Source organism: Mus caroli, unplaced genomic scaffold (genome assembly GCF_978045245.1).
Source record: "Mus caroli unplaced genomic scaffold, Mus_caroli_1 scaffold_7, whole genome shotgun sequence".
NCBI classification, from domain to species: domain Eukaryota; kingdom Metazoa; phylum Chordata; class Mammalia; order Rodentia; family Muridae; genus Mus; species Mus caroli.
This window is the reverse complement of record NW_028227262.1, coordinates 9,763,993-9,781,231: the sequence shown is the minus strand read 5'-3', so window position 1 is coordinate 9,781,231 and position 17,239 is coordinate 9,763,993. Positions and strand designations below refer to the sequence as shown.

The window sequence follows — 17,239 nt, the reverse complement described above, 5'->3', positions numbered from 1 at the left end:
GGAGGCCAAGGTCCTCCTTCAGTTCAATCGATAGGTGCTCCCTTTTAAATAAAATCATTATTACAGCTTCTCTTTAATGGTGTCTGGTACAGAAACTGCATATGGCTCCCCCCAGGCCTCCTGTTCACCCTCAGAAATCTAATACTTAATGGTGGTACATTTATTAATCAAAAAAGAATTCTATTTATAAAATTTATATGTATGTGTGTGTATGTGTGCATGCTCATGTGTGTATCCATGTTTTAGTGTATAAGTGCAAATGCATGTGTATGAACATGCATGTGAAAGCTAAACATTAAAGTGGGAAAGCTTTCAGCTCACTATCCACTCTATATATTGAGGAATGGCCTTTGGGAAAAGTTCTTGAAAAACAGTGAAATATGACCATGTCTATTCCCTTTTTTCGTCCTCTAACTCCCCTCATATCCTCCAGTCCTCTGGATCTGACATGGCCACTGTACACATGCACTTGACTAACTAGAGGTAACCTTCATAAGACCTGCACAGTATCACCCCAGTTAGAACTCAAGCACAGGCTGGACATGTGATGCCCAAGCCCCACCCTGTACTAAAGAACTATTGGCAGTGATAATTTTTTTTTTTAAAGAATTGGGCTACTGGTAAGATTGCTATGTTCCCATGGGTGGCTCCAAATCCATGCACATATAAGTAGCATTAACTGGACCTATTAAGTTCAGAGAAGAAAGAGGAGGAAGAAAAAAAGAAAAAAAAAAGAGCCTGTTGTTGAATTCAGAGCTTTCAGATATGGGAGTCTGGCTACCCATCTTGCTTTTTAACCACCTTTTGAAGACTGGCATTTATAGGCATACCACTATGTGGGCTCCATGAAGATTTGAACTTTACTTCCAAAGTTTTTTAAGCCCTTGATGAATGAACCATTTCTCAGCACTAAGAATAGAGGTTTTTTTTTATCATTTATTTGACATGTTTATTGAGGGAATTACATTTTGTTCACTGAAGGCAAAAATGCATTTGCTATTTAAATGTGAACATCCTCCTGTAAAGGTTCATGACCCCTCACCCTCATGTGACAGTCACCATGGTTTTCTAGTGACCATGAGCTTCCATGAGACCACCTACAATGGCTCTCTACCATAGTTCTAGAAAAACACTAAGCTGCTTCTGATTGGTCTGATGAAAACCTAACATATTCAGATTGGTTAGACTTAGGAGGGATGCACAAGGCATCTACAAAGATGATGTGAGAGGAAAGATGCAGTTCAAGCAGTGCTGAGGACCATTGTAACTGCCCACAGTGAGGTACGCGGTCTACATGTTCCTCATCCTGGTTGCCTTAACCGTTCTCCGTTATCATCCAGGATTCATAGAGATGGTGCCTGATGCTGTAACACTGGCCAAGATCCATCTGCACTCTGGGCTGATAGGACCCCTGAAAGAAAACACCATCAAGAAGTGGTTCAGTCAGCACAACCACTTAAAGGAAGATTATGAAAAGGTTTGTTCTTCTGGAACTAATTTTAAGTAATAGAATTAAATAAGAATGTGCTCCGGTCCGTTGAATATTGTGATTTATGGGAAAATAAATCAAACCCACCTTGAGTTCTAATTCCCTCATCCATCAGCCATGTGAGAATGACTCGCCTTCCCTGGCATCTTAACTGGATGAACATCTCTACATGTTCTTTTCCTTCGGGAGAAGTTGTTGGCTATGAACAAAGACATTTCTTCACTCAGAGATCCCTCTCACAGAAACCACACTCCAGAGACAAGGCCTCTGAAACCAACTCCTTCCAGTAGGCCCTTCCTATTTTCACACAATCTTCAAGTTTTGTAAATAAGTCTCTGTGTTAAAATTGCTCCTGTTATGCTCTGACTTTTCCTCTACCATTGATAAATGGCTTTTAGAATGTAAGATCGATAGATGATAGAAATTGATAAGATGATAAAGGTGATGATAGATAGTTGATAGATTAGATCAGTGATAGAAAGTAAATATGGATATATATATATATATATATATATATATATATCCATGTGTGTATGTGTATAAACACACACACGTGGATTGATAGGTAGTAGAAATAAAGATCTGTAATAGATAGGTAGATGGATAGACAGATAATATAAATGTAGTAGAAATAGATGGTCAATAATTATAGATGTTTTTTTTTCTCTTTACTATTGTCATGTTCTGTCATTGTTTTTTCAACTGACAGGCCTTGAGGAACTTCTTTTACTCTTGTGCTGGCTGGTGTGTGGTGACATTCATCTTGGGAGTCTGTGACCGACATAATGACAATATCATGCTGACAAAGTCAGGCCACATGTTTCATATTGACTTTGGAAAATTCTTGGGTCATGCGCAAACATTTGGCGGTATCAAAAGGTCAGTCCACAAACATTTATTACAGTAATTAAGCAATGCCCTAAATAATGTCTAGCATGTAATGGAAAAGGAGCCTAGCAAATAACTTGTGTCAAATCCACTGGGGTAATATAAATATGATTATAAATCTAGTAAATGGAAGAAACAATTTTTTCAGTAAATTATTAACAGAAGAGAGCTTCTTTAAGATGTTAAGAAACTAAACTGGCCTTCCTCCATGGGTTACTAAATCTATTCCGACTAATTGTTTCAATTAATATTTTGGTTTTCTTGTAAACTATGGGAAATTTGGTCTTGATCCATCTAGTATATTGCCTGAAGGGGATAACCACCTGTGTCTTAAACAAAATACAGTTAGCAAACTCTCCAACCAGACTTAGCCTTGAACCATTCCTCAGATATTACTGAGTGGTCATCAGTCAAGGCATTATGCACAGAAGGGTAAACAGCTATGCAACCCTGGATTCCTTCATTGTTGTGGTTGGAGTGCAAAGTGCCTTCCCTCTGGATCTTCAGCTGATGGCTCTCATCTTCTTTGGGAGATGGAGCCGGCCTAAAAGAAGTGGGTCATGGGGGTGAGGGTGGTTAAGGTTTTTGATCCCTCTCCACTGTGTCCTATCTGCTCCCTGTCTCCACTTTCTGCCTGTAAAAGGATACTACACAACCTTAGACACTGGCCATCATCTGTGCACCTCTGCAATAAACTGTATTCCTTCCTACTCCATGTTAAAATAAACGTCTCCAGGTATTTGGTCAAGGTAATAAGAAAAGTAACTAAAAGCAATATTAAACTAATAAACAAAGACACGGCAGAAGAAGATAAGAACTTCTCATAGGAAATACAAAGCAAATATCTGGGTCGAAAATGCCTGGTGCAGGCATGATGCTTTAAAGAGGCTTCTCAGAGAAGACAGAGGTTTAGTGTCAATGAGCAGTGCAAGATGGGAGGAAACGTCCAGGGAGACAAAGAAAACAGAATGTTGTTCCCCTGACCTGAGACTGCTGGGAATGCAGAATTCTCAACCTTGTGCTGAAGCTGACCCTGCAGTTGCCTTTTCTGCCTTCTGAGAAAACAAACACAGCTCTGCGACAGAGAACAGGGAGGCCTTCACACCCTACGCACAAACAAGTGCTCCCCTTTAATCAATGTAATTGGGAGATTAAAAAAGGATTGACACCAGCAGATTAAATCAAAGGGCATCACAGCCCCACGGTTGCTTAAGGATTCCAGAGACGACTTGCCTAATCCCTACAGTGGAAATAAGGAGGAACTTCCCCGCTTCCTAAAGCCAATTGGATTTTCTTTTAAAGTATTGCTTAATCATTCTTTCTCCATATTCTCTAACAAAGTCATAAATAAAAGCGGTTATGAAATCATGTACCCACAATCACATCTCCAGTCAGTTCTTTGGTAATAATGTCTATATAGTTACTTCTTCATCGTGTAAGAGAGACAGCAGTAATGAGCTCAAGCTAGAGTGCGACCACCCCTCGATGGTAACTTTCCCTTATAAGGCAGGAAAAACACAGACGCGTTCCCTCTGTAACCACAATTGCCCCTCTAACTCATTTCTCACAAATTCTTATCTACCGTTCTGCTGCCATTGTACATGGACTTCCACTCTGGCGATGCTATGTGACACTGAGTCATTCTGTCTGTCTTTCCCACATATGTTTATTGATTAGATTTGTTCTTTGATGCTTTCAAACATGGATAGAACCCATCCTGTTTAGTCTCACTGTCCACCCCCGTCGTATAATCCTTCATTCTCTCAGTCCTGCCCAGGGCCTGCTATAGGTTTCTTTCCCACATTCAAAGTTTTTTTTTTTTTTTTTTTTTTTGCTTTGTTTTCTGATCCAATAGTGTGACCACACTATTGGAACTATCCATTTGAGCCTTGTGACCTCAATATCTGGCACAGCACTGTAGAAAATGACTGTCCCTTCCTTAGAATCCATCAGTTACCAATAGTTCACTGTGGATGGTAAATGGGCTAGTTTTTTGTCATCAACTTGATGTAAACTAAGGTCACCTGAGAAAGAGGAACCTCAGATTTGCAAATGCCTCCATCAAAACGCCCAGTAGATGGTCTGTGGGACACTTTCTTGATTGCTAATTGCTGAAGGAGGGCCCAGTGCGTTTTGGGTGATATAACCCTGAGCAGGTGTTTCTGGTGTGTGTGTGTGTGTGTGTGTGTGTGTGTGTGTGTGTGTGTGTGTGATCTAAACATGAATTAGAGAGAACTAGCCAGTAGTAGACAGCTTTCCTTGGTGGTTTATTAACACATGATGACCTGGAAGTATAAACTAAAATAAACTTTCTTCCGAAGTAGCTTTTGGTCATAGTGTTACCATAGCAACAGAAAGTAGAATCGAGGAGTAGGACCCCATAAGCCCCTCCCAGTCCATGATGGCTTTGGACAGGCATGAAGTCTTATGCATGTCTAGTGTAGGCAATTGTCTCTGTGAGACCACGTTTGCAACAGCTGTGTCCTACCCTGGGGATGGCTTTCCTCATCTTTGCTCCATATTTCCTGACTCTTACATTCATTCTACTTTCCCTTCAACAACCTTCTCTGAGGCTAGAGAGTGCGCTAGCATTTATTTAAGAATACTGAGAGCCTTTGGGGGGAGGTTGTTTTGGTTTTGGTTTTGGTTTTGTTTCTCTATTTGCTATGGTTTAGTAACTGTACCAGGTGTTGGAAAGGCAACAGAAGTGAGCTTGGGGCAGCGGGTTCCAGGGTCCCTCATCTGTCTGCACAAGGTACTAAAGGTGCAGCAAAAATTTAAGTCTTCCTTGTAGCTTTCTTTCTAAATAATTTTGGCTGATTTTTCTTTTTTGGTAAGAAGCACATTATCCCATGTTTTATTCACTAAAATAATTAGTATCCCACGTTGCGAATTTTTTCTCATGATTGTCCTGTCTGAATGCCTAGCATGTCCAGTTTTTCTACTTCAGAAAAGCCTCGTATCATTGACCGTGCATTCCCATGGCACGGACTTTACAGGAAGCTGGTCTCCATGAGCCAGAACTCACTGTTAAAAGGGAACACTACCAGGACTTACTGTGCAAACAACTGTATAAAAGCTGTATGAAAGAAAATAAATTTAGAGGTTATATGAGCACTGTTTAAGATCAGAAACTCTGAGGACAAGCTCTCTCTCTCTCTCTCTCTCTCTCTCTCTCTCTCTCTCTCTCTCGCTCTGTGTGTGTGTGTGTGTGTGTGTGTAGATGTGTGTAAATGTGTGTGAGTGTGTTTGTGTTTTGAGAAGTATATATGTATGATTGGGTGTGTGTGCATGTGTGTGTTTTCCAAGGTGTGAGTGTGTGTATGTGTGATTGATTGTGTGTTTTCAGGTGTGTGTGTGTGTATGTATGTGTTTGTGTGTTGTTTGAGTATGAATGTGGGGGGTTTGGAGGGTACTTGTGTGTGAATATGTGTGTGTGTGTGTGTGACTGTGTGTATGTGTGTGTATAAAAGAAAGTGTTTAACCCTAAAGCTATAACATACTTTACATACGATCTTTAGTAAGTTCCTTTTCTGTACTTCAGTTTTCTCATCTATAATGTAGACTTTTGTCTGAAGATTAAGCAATTCAATATATGTAAATATATTGCATGGTGATAACATATTCCAGTAAGTCATTCCTAACCTGTGGGATCATTTTGGGCACATGTCATCAGGGCTTACAAGAGCCCATTCCAGGTACTCCTTCTCAACAATATCCCTGATGACATCACTAATCACTAGCTAGAAACGAGCTATAATGGGAATAATTATACCATGGAATTTGCCAAAGGGTATAAACTCATAAATCAATTTTCTTTAAGGAGAAAATTCTGTAGGTTTTCAGTTTAAAAAAAAATGGGTTGGCTGAGAAACGTTTGAGGACAAATAGAAAAGAGACAGAAGAGAGAGCAATGTAAGCACTGATGGCCCTGCTGTGCAGCCTTCCGCAAGCCACACTGTCACCTGCGCCACCTTCTTTAACTGCCTAAGATTCAATGTGCCTCTCACTGTCAACCTTGTTTAGCCCTGATTCTAAGACTACTCTTTAAGGAACATCTACAAATGTTCCTCTAAAGTGAGTGTAGTAGAGACCTTCAGATGGAGATGTGGATGTAGTGCCATGGTAGAATATGTGTATAGCATGCATCCAATTCCCAGTGTAGGGAAGCAAGGAGGAAGGAAGTGGGGAAGTGAGGGATGGAAGGTGTGCAAGGAAAGAGTGGGGGAGGGCGGGAAGGAGGGAGGAGGAAGGAAGGGAAGGGAGGAAGGGAGGGGGAGGGAGGAAGTCGAAGGGAGGAAGGGAGGAGGAGGGAGAGGACAGAGGATAAAATGCCTTGCATCTCATTCTAGGTGAACAACTCCATTGTAAGCTTAGTAGGAAATACTAAGTCTTATTTCTTGTACCACAACTACAAGTGATAGAAACACTCCCAAGAGTAACATGGGTTCATCTCAGTTTTTTTCCTTTTGATCTTTTAGACCCTCCTACTTCAAACTTTCACTGGCACATTAGAATATTAATGAAGTTGTCCTCACAGCCAGTCTAATTCTGGTTCCCAGCAAGTACCTGAAGTCCATGGAGATCATAGCTGTGCACTTTCCTTAGCCATCGCTCAAAGGAAAACATACAGTAATTGTGAAGATCCATTCAGTCTCCTGGTACTCATTAAATCCTGGCTCACCACAAATTTAGGTCATAGACATGGTGAAGGGGCCTGTTTTGAGGAGGTTGATGCTTCCTGTACCCCTTTTTGAACCAAAAGATAGGATATGCCTCTCGGGAGCTCCTGACTCAGTATCTAAGTTATTAAACAGTTAAAGATTGGGACTTCCAGGAGCCTGAGGACTCACAGTGCTTGCATGAGAGTCAGCACAGGAAGGGGAACATTTTGCATTTAAGAAATTATTACTGAAGCAATCCTCCACTGATAATTGCTTAGAGCGTGGTGATCTCATGGGGATCCAGGCTCATTCTGTAATAGTGTGCTCACTTTGACACTGTGGTTATATTGTTCATGTGTGGCTTCCTGAGCAGCCTAATTACACAAAGTTCTATCCTACTCAATGGAGACTTCCAGATTTGCCATCCCAATTAACTCAAGGATATTAGACAAGAGACTTGTGTTCTTTCTGTTGGGCAGCAAAATGTGCTTCCTGGAATGTAGGTCATTTGTGTTATCGAGGAAAAGGTACGTTTAAGCATCCCGAGGGCACCGAAGCCATTTGCACCCCATGCTAATGATGTCATTTGTGGTTAGGGAAGTGCACAGCTTTTAGACGACATCTTTAAAATGACATATCTTAATGTTCCTATAGTATCTCTTCGCAACCCAAACATTTCAACTTCACAGAGGTAATAAAAATAATCTTGATAATAGTGACAAAGTGTTTCACGTTACATAGTCCTGAATTTCAGTTCAAGTACCAAGTATATCATTCAGACACTCAAATCTTTCAATCCTGAGACGGAGTCTCTGCGCCTCCATCTACTGATTTTTTATCCATCTCCCCATTAAAGGGAGTAACACTGTGTTGCTCATAGATCCCAATGGGCACACTTTTATGGTCGTAAGTCCATGTTGGAGCCTGGCGTTTCCATTCCGTTCTACATTGTCGCCTCCATCACCGTATTGAAGCCTGTAGCTCTCTCCAGATTGCTGTGGCTTTGATGCAGGCACAAAGCATGTGTTCTATATTGGAGCCCATGTCATGGAATGTGAGCTTGTATTAAGTGGAAATAGTCAAAGATAGCCTTGAAAGCTTCATTCATAGCTGACCCATGATGGCTTCATGAATTGAGACAAAAACACTCAAGCTGAGTACTGTTACTTTCTGTTTTGCAAGGAAAGGCAGAGAACAGTCTTAGTTGTTGGAGTGTGTGAATGGGTGCCAGCCAATGGCAACATCTGGAATTCTTGTGCCTAAAATAAATCACATTTGCAGTCTTTGAAAGGGAAGCCTTCTAAAGCACTGGAGAGATGACTCAGTGGGTAATGTGTGTGCCTTCAAGCCTGACAGCCTGAGCTTCAGCTCAGGGATCAAATGAAGAGAACTGACTTCTGCATGTTGTCCTCTGACCTCCACATACATGCCATGACATAATCCCCAATGTGTGTGTGCACATGCATGTGTATGCAGTGTTCAATAAAAATGGGAGCCATTTATTTTCTGAGTATGGACATCTGTATGTATGAGGAATTTCATCAAGAAGAAGCCCAAGTTTAAGGATACAGCATCTCATGTAGTCAGACTTCATTGTTACCATCAGCGTGCTTTGCCCATTCCCTTAACTCCCAATTTACAACTGGGGCTATTGCACTGTGAGGGATAATGTTACTGTTACCATGGTATTTCTTGAAGACAAACGCATTTGAAATTCATAAGAACAAATTTTAATAACAACCAGGTATGCTGTGTTGCTGTGTCTAATTTCAGTCCAAGGCACCGAGGCATCATTGAAACATGGCATCTAGGTAAAGTCTAATAAGATAATAGTAGAAAATGAGACTAAGATCCTACATAGTCTTTACTAGTTGCCCATAATGGGAATGGCTTAAACTTACAGGACAACTAAGTAATTATTCCAAGGGTGTATGACAGTGGAGAGATTCCAAGCAGTAATAAAGATTCTGTTTTAACGATTGCTAGGCTGCAGATTTAGCTCAGTGGTAAAGAGACATTTTTGCTATAAAGACTGATAGCCTGAATTTGATCCCTGAGGTAAGGAAACACACACACATGCACAAGCACATGTACATGTACACATGCAGACACACACTCAAATTTTAAAAAGCATTTAAAATTTTAAAAAGGGTGAATGGGTTTTGGAGATGGCTATTTACATAAGAAAGCTCACTGCATAAACATGAAGACCTGAGATCAACTCTGTAGGACTTCCATCTGAAGTCAAGCATGGTCGTCGTCGTGTGTGTGTGTGTGTGTGTGTGTGTGTGTGTGTGTGTGTGTGTGTGAGTCAGAGACCCCACACTGTGAGGAGACAGGTAGGAATGTCTCTGGAGCCCGCTGGCTCCCTGGTGTCTTTAAGTTCAACGAGAAACTCTCTGCTAAGGTAATAGGGTAAAGAATTATAAGCAGTACCCCAACATCCTTTTCTTTTTCCTTTTCTTTTCTTTTCTCATCTTTTATTTTTGATTTTTAAAGGAGCAGAAATTCCACTTTGCCATTTTAATGTACTTAGGTAAAATCTATTGCATACTTACCCCCAGGGATCACAGAATGCCAGCAACAGCCCTTTGTACACAGTAGGTGCTTTGTAAGTGGTGTAATCTTCAGTCCTTGCCTCCCTTGATGCTGGCTCTCTCTCTCTCTCTCTCTCTCTCTCTCTCTCTCTCTCTCTCTCTCTCTCTCTCTCTCTCTCTCTCTCTCTGTTGGTAGAACATTTGCCCGGCATAACCGAAGTCATGGTCAATCTTTCCTAGTGGTCTGGATAAGAATGGTTCCCACAGGCTCATACCCGAATGCTTTTCTAGTCTCTCTCTCTCTCTCTCTCTCTCTCTCTCTCTCTCTCTCTCTCACACACACACACACACACACACAGAGAGAGAGAGAGAGAGAGAGAGACAGACAGACAGACAGACAGACAGACAGACAGACAGACAGACAGACAGACACAGACACAGACAGACAGAGACGGAGTCAGAGACAGAGTCAGAGACAGACAGAGAGAGACAGAGAGAGACTCACAGAAGGGGTTGGATACAGGAGGAAAGGGAAGCAGCACTCTCAGGGTCTACTACAGAATGGGTTCTTTCTCCTAACCCATCAAGTGTTTGCTTCTCTAAGCCTCCCTCTTGTCTTGTTTCTCTGCACATCTTATGAAACTGTTTCAACCTACATCCAGGTAATTCAATAAAAAGGTTAATCATATCTTTTGACATAGTTGTAGATTTACATATGATTATAATAAATAAGACAAAGAGATCTTACATATACATTCCGTTTTACCAATGGTAATATCTTGTAGAATTATAATTTGTCACAAGGTACCAACGGTGATACAGTCAAGATGCACCTGGTTACCTCTAGTCCCCAACCCTACGTCTCCCTCATCTCAGGACAGTCTTCCATCCATTCTCCATTTCTACAGTTTTGGGCTGTCTAGAATGTTATATAAATAGAATTCTCTGAAATGTACTGTCTGTTTTATTTTTATTTTTTCTTTTTTTTTCCCTCTGGAGAGTCAATCCAAGCTGTTGTTTTCAAAGCTGTGCCTTTTGATTGACAAATAGCATTCCACAATCTGAGCCTAGCGCAGTCTGTCCAGCCATTCATCTGTTGAAGGACATCCGGATCCCTTAAGGTCTCTGACTACTAAGAGTAAAGCTACTATGAACAGCTCATGTATGGAGTTCATGAGTCCAAGTTTTCCTTTCTCAGAAAAATGGCCAGGGCTGTAACTCTTGGGTTACAGGTAACCACCTGCTGATTTCAAGAAGATGAAGACAAATAGTTTTTCAGAAATGAAAATAATTCAGTGCCAAAATGGGACATGTGACATACTCCTACCAGACAATATGCACAATTCAATGCCAAAATAGAACACGTGACACACTCCTACCAGACAGTGTGCGCAATTCAGTTTCTCCACATTCTTCTCATTTTTCACTCATATGGCTAAGTGTACTCTATTTGTAGGTTTCATTTCCATACAGGAAAATAATGTGGCTATTGATTATCTTCATATACTTAGTCATGAAATGTCTCTTAATATTTTTGTTTTCTAATTATATCATTTGATTTTTTTAAACTGTTGAAATTTGAGAATGCTTTTATAGTCTTCACGCTGATTGTTTATTGTCTCTAACACCTTCAATGATCATTTCGCAGACTTTTCATTGTCTTTGCAGTCTTTTCACATTGGTTTTGGCTAATGTGAACAGCATGCTTAATTCCAGAAATGATGTGCCTAGGCATCAGTCCAAAAACTTTCTCTCATTTTTATGACAGCTTTATAGCTTTGTGCTTTATACTTTTAGTTTGATTTTGTTTTTAAGTATGAAGTTTAGATCCAAGTTTATATGTATGTCTATGGATAAGGCTACCTTTTGTCCTTGGAATTGCTTTCACAATATCATTGTGAAACAGTTTTCCAACAGTTGCCAATGGGATAGGTATGTTTCACTGTTGCAAATTCTATTCCATTGGCCAAAATGTGTATCCTTATACTGATGCCCAGTGGTAGCACCCTTCTAAGAGATAAAGGTGCCACCTTGCAGCCTGGTAAGATGTGATGTCTAGGTGCGCACGAAGAATTGAAATCATTAGTTGTTCTAAAAATATTTGGCTGGAGCAGACTGGTTTTGATTTTGTTTTAAAATATTTCATTTCATTTGGTTGTTTGGGTAAAGAGAGTAGTTTTTCTTGTCTGTGTGTTTTTCTTTTATTTTATGTGGTCAGAATCTGTTGATATTTCTGTGTCTCCAATGAATATGGGTCCATATCTAGAACTTATGAGGCAAGAGACACTCAGGAAACTTACAATAATGTTATTTCTTGAGTCCTGACATGGCTGGGTGGTATGCCTGTCATTTTCAGGGGACTTGAGTGTTATTCATTTAGGAACATAAGGAAAGACAGCATCTGACCCACAAGACTTTACCTCCAGCCTAGATCTTTTGTCTAAGGTCCTGAGACACGTGCTGTATAATCTTGGTCAGCAGCATTGGTCATTTAGTATAAGTTGGATGTGAATTTCCATTCCCTCCGAATGATGCTCTTCAGTCTTCCTGTTACACACGGAAGAGAAGCTGAACTTCATGACACTACTGCTTCCTCCTGTGCCAAGTCATCACCTCTTCTTGTTTATAATCTTGGAGCCTGTTTCAAGTCTTCCCACTTCTCTGGATCTGTACACCACAACCCTCATCCTAGTATAAAACAATTTCGTATGAAATCAAAAATTTCTACAAAGAATCTCATCTGCCCAAATACACCCTTCTTATCATTTCATATTGCAGATGGAACAAACTTTTCTTAACATTATTGTTGTCACTTAGTGCATCTAAATTGTCTATGTACCAATGCTATTTTTGTGGGGAGAAAGTAGGACAGGGTCTTATGTTTGCCAGGACGGCTGCAAACGTACTTACTACATAGCCAAGAAGACCTTAGGTTCCTGATCCTCCTCCCCCTACCACCTCCTCCTCTTCCTCCTTTTGCCTAGTTCTGAGATTACTGGCATGTCCCACCACAATCAGATTCATGTTGTTCTGGACATGAAACTCAAGACTTTGCGTTTGACAGGCAAACAGTCTAGCAGCTGAGCTATATCCCCAGACCACAACACAATGCTTTTGAAAGCTCTTTAATTTCACCCACAGGTCTTGCACAGTATAGAGCAGAGGCTCAGTAAATGCCTATTGATAGTTAGCTGTAGTGCTCTGATGTTTGTGGGTATACCACTTAGGTTTGAGTCACAGAACGTGCAGCAGCAGACCTCAGTAAGTACGTCTTCAGTGCATCAACCACTGGCAAAGGTTCTGACAATGACCTTAGCACACTAATGCTTTGTACAGAGCTGCTCTATGGCTATATGGGGAGCTGACATAAAAGTAGCAGTAAATGTCAAATATAAGGAATACCTAATATTCCTTATATCAAATAAATGTATCTCCTCAGTAATTACTATCTGCTTATAATATATTCTTACATTTCCAAGGGTATCAGCATTTTTAAAACACAAGACCACTCCTTACATCTGCTGGAAATCTGGAAAACACTCTCAGCATTTTTACCGAATGCCAGTTTTGGAGCAATGCTAGTCATAGCTTTATACAAAAGTTAATTTTGGAAACACAATGTAAGAATCATAGCAAGCTTACTCTGTGGTCTTCCCATATAAATGTGCTAAATTATCACCAGCTAGCCACTATGTAGGCTACTTTTATTTCATTTGCTGTTTGGAACAGAATCCCATCAACGCATTGTTTCAGATTCGGAGACTGTAAAGGAAGGAGAAGGGCCTCCTTTCCTTCTGAAAACCATTCAATTCTCTTTTTTCTATAAAAGTCATAAGACTTTCAGCAAGGAAAAGGTTTTATTAAGGAATATTTCTTTTTAAGATTAGCATTTTATTTATGTTGTATGCATGTGTGTGTGTCAGGGTATACAAGAAAAGTTCACACCGGGCAGTGATGGCGCAGGCCTTTAATCCCAGCACTTGGGAGGCAGAGGTAGGCAGATTTCTGAGTTCGAGGCCAGCTTGGTCTATAAAGTGAGTTCCAGGACAGCCAGGGCTACACAGAGAAACCCTGTCTCGAAAAAACAAAACAAACAAAACAAAATTCAGAGGACAAGTCATTAAAGTGAGTTTTCTATCATCCCATGGTTCTTAGGATTCTAACTCAGATGATCAGGTTTGCTGACAAGTGCCTTTACCCAGTGAGCAATCTTTCCCTGTAATAAATCCTGGGAAGATTTATTACAGGTAAAATACTTTAAGCTTTATGACTGGGTCAGCATTATAGCGTCAGAGAAGGGCAGGTGAGAGAGAAAGGAAGAGGAGAGGAGAGAACACACACACATATGTATACACATACATACACACACACATATACACATACACACACATACACATACACGAATACACATGCACGAACAAATATGCATGTGCATACATACATGCTCACAAGCACACATGAGCGCGCTAATTCACAAAGCACAGCACAGCTAAAGCTTCTGTCATATATGGGAACCAGATAGATTCCTCGTTGTCTATAACACTCCCCTTTCATTCACAGAAGAGTCTAGTACAAGTCTTATTTTTATGAAATTTACTAAAAGCCAACAAAGATGTACAAAGATGGAGGCTTTTATTTTGTTGGACTCCCAGACCATTTCAACTGTGATGTTTGCATTGTAAAATCTGTTTCTGCAATATGGGTGTTAGTTTACGTTTTTCTCTCCTTTGGATGTTTCTTTCAGATACTTGAGTTTATGTCTGGGTTTTCTGCACCTGATTTCTCATAGCAGTTGCCAGAAACTAAGACAGTATCATTTTAAGAACCACAAAAATGTTTCTAAGTGAAATTATTTTGGCCAATTGTGGTTTCATTGGCTGGAAAGAGAAAAGTATATTTGTCATGTTAAAAAACGTTCAGGAATTTATAATATTTTAGATTTTTCTAAAACTATTTCCAAAGTTCAATTCATGGTAAAAAAATAGTATAAGACAGGGGAAAATATTGTAGATTTGTTTCTGATTATAGAAGTCTAAGATATTCCTAAACCTTTCCTAAAATTTGGTGTCTAAGATTCTTTTCCTTTACTGTAATAAAATACAGGACCAAGAGAAACTTAAAAAAATAATAAAAAAATAAAATAAAATAAAATAAAATAAATAATAAGGGTTTGCTATGGCTCCGGAGGGATAGAATCCTTTATTCCCGAAAGGTGTGGCGTGCTCACAGAGCAGGAAGCTGGCTAGTCACGTGTATATACATACATAAGAAGCAGAGACAGAGAGAGTAAAAAGTGGGGTGGGGTTTTGATCTCTCAAGGCCCAAGCCCAGAACTGTGTTCCCTCCATCCATCCGGGCTCCACTTCCTAAAGGTTCTCCAAACAGCGTCACAAACTGGGGACCACATACTTAAACCGTGAGCCTACGGGCCACATTTATTCTTCAAAGGACCACAATTAGCAATAGTGAAAACCGCAACCGTACATGATCTAACACATGTATAATGAAATAAAAGACCCATGTAAAGACCCACACACCCAAGCAGTTTATGGTGATAAGGCCAGGATTAAATTAAATGCTAACTTAAAAAGTAGAAATGGATGCCATTTTTGAGTGAGAAGACAGAAGGAGCCATAGTTGTGAGAAGGCTCAGCTCGGCCAACACTCGTGGCCGTTTGAAGACTCACAGTAATACACAACAATGACATCTAGAATGTATCGAGTGCTTGCCATGTGCTAAGTACTTTCCTGTCCTCTAAGCTATGAGATCCTCTCAGCAATATCAATAAGCAAGCGTTTCCAGCCCATTTGATAAACAATGAAATTTCAGAATGGAGCTGGTAAGTCTCTCACCAAGGGCAAGATCTAGTGATACAAAAAACCCAGACTTGAAATCTGAATCGCGGGACCTCTGGCCGAGGCTCTGTGCTTTGAGCCTCCCCAAGCCACAGGAGCCCCTGAGTGCCCAATGCACTCTGTGGACCTGACTCGGGCAGCTTTTCCAAGCTGGCTCTCTCATGAAGTCTAGCAGCTGAGCGTCTGGCACACATTTTAAACATGAGAAAATGAAGTCACAGCACGTTCAAGATTAGACCCTGTGCTTTTATCTCGTGTTTCCAACATTTCTTCTCCCAGCCTTGCTGAAGCACAGCCCCACAAAGTGTATCATGGGATGTGTGAGAAACCCAGCAAGACCAATAGCAAAACCAGTGATCGAAGTTTGAGGCATCGCAGCTGGCACCCGAGAGGTTCTGCTTGGTGTGGAACTCAACAGAGTTTATTGAATACGTTACTGTGCAAAGAAATCAAAGCCAAGGGAATGCTTTTTGTTATTCTGACCACTTTTGATAATAAGCATGTATTGTAAAATATAAATTTTATTATTTCACTTTGGGACAGGATCCCACCTCTGAGACCAGGCTAACCTGGAAGTCAACATGTAGTCTAGGCTGGTCTCAAACTCATAGTCTGTGTAGCCACTGATATGCTGGGATATGCTGGTGTGAGCCACAGTGCCCAGCTTTAAATTAACATTTTAAAACAACTACAACCAAACACTGTTTTAGAAACTGCTTGGCTGGTAGCTAGAGTCTACTTCCTCAAGTGTGCTTGCGTGGCTTTTCCATTTGAGTCCCATACTTCAGAAAGGTCTAGTTAAGTCATATCAGTGGGAATTCTAGCTCAACAATGTTTTTATTAAAACAGCAAAGCCTTGTACCAGCCAAGAACACTATTCTATTCTAAAGGCTCCCTGAACTACCTCTCAATTTCTTCAGTTGTGATTTGATATAACCTTATGTGAACCCAGGCTGTCAAATTTAAAACATGTCATTCTATTTTAACCACAAACTGTGTCCAAATCTAGATGCTGCTAGAAGAATCTAGGTCAGGTTGGTGCAAAATCGCCCTCACTGATCTATATGATGAAACCTCATCAGATAGAGATGTGCCTGCCCCTCCCCCTACCTGCTTCTCTTCTCCTTGAGTTGCTAAGGCTTCATCTCAGGATTAGCACATCTAATAATTTTGGAGATGGAACCTGCTTTTCCATCCTTGGGACTCCAGGGGGCAGTGTGACTTATGAGAAAACAAGGTCAGCACTGTCCTGGTGTGCTCAGCGTTTTTTCATTGAGTCATATGTGAAATGAATTATAGCTACTTTCTAAAACTCCCTGTTCACTAAGCATATGACAGGGGATTGGTTACTTTCTAAAACTCCCTGTTCACTAGCATATGACAGGGAATTGGTTACATCTGTTGCTGTTGTTTCAGAAATTATCTTCTGAAAGAGATTGGCATTAAAATATCTTAACTTTTATCCAAATTCTCTTCCTAAGGAGTTACCCTTCAGAGGGAAAGAAAAGAGCTTTTAAGGCTATTTTTTAAGAACTCAAGTTCTGTTTTATCACCTCCCAGTGTGTCAGTAAATATACTGCCAGTGAGAACTTGACATAACTCTTACGTGTACTGTTCATTCGAGCCTATCTTCTTTCAGTAGATACACTGTGTCCAAACGTAGTTGGGAATTAAACATTTGACACAGTGTAGAGGAACATTGTGGCACAGCTTACACTTTCTCCTCCTCAGACCAGTTATTCAAAGTCTTCAGTTACTAAGTTTATCCACTGATCTGCTGAAATAACCCACCCACACTAGACTAC

General features: G+C 40.4%; 1 protein-coding gene across 4 annotated transcripts in view; it reads left to right on the top strand.

Annotated features, from left to right (window-relative positions):
• The window catches only part of Pik3c2g (phosphatidylinositol-4-phosphate 3-kinase catalytic subunit type 2 gamma), a 349,836-nt gene that overhangs the window by 235,798 nt on the left and 96,799 nt on the right, over positions 1 to 17,239 (top strand). For all 4 annotated transcript variants that reach the window (XM_029478871.1, XM_021164809.2, XM_029478872.1 and 1 more), the window contains 2 exons: positions 1,341 to 1,477; positions 2,199 to 2,368. In XM_029478871.1, coding sequence (XP_029334731.1) covers positions 1,341 to 1,477; positions 2,199 to 2,368 — 307 coding nt within the window. The remainder of the gene's footprint in view (positions 1 to 1,340; positions 1,478 to 2,198; positions 2,369 to 17,239) is intronic.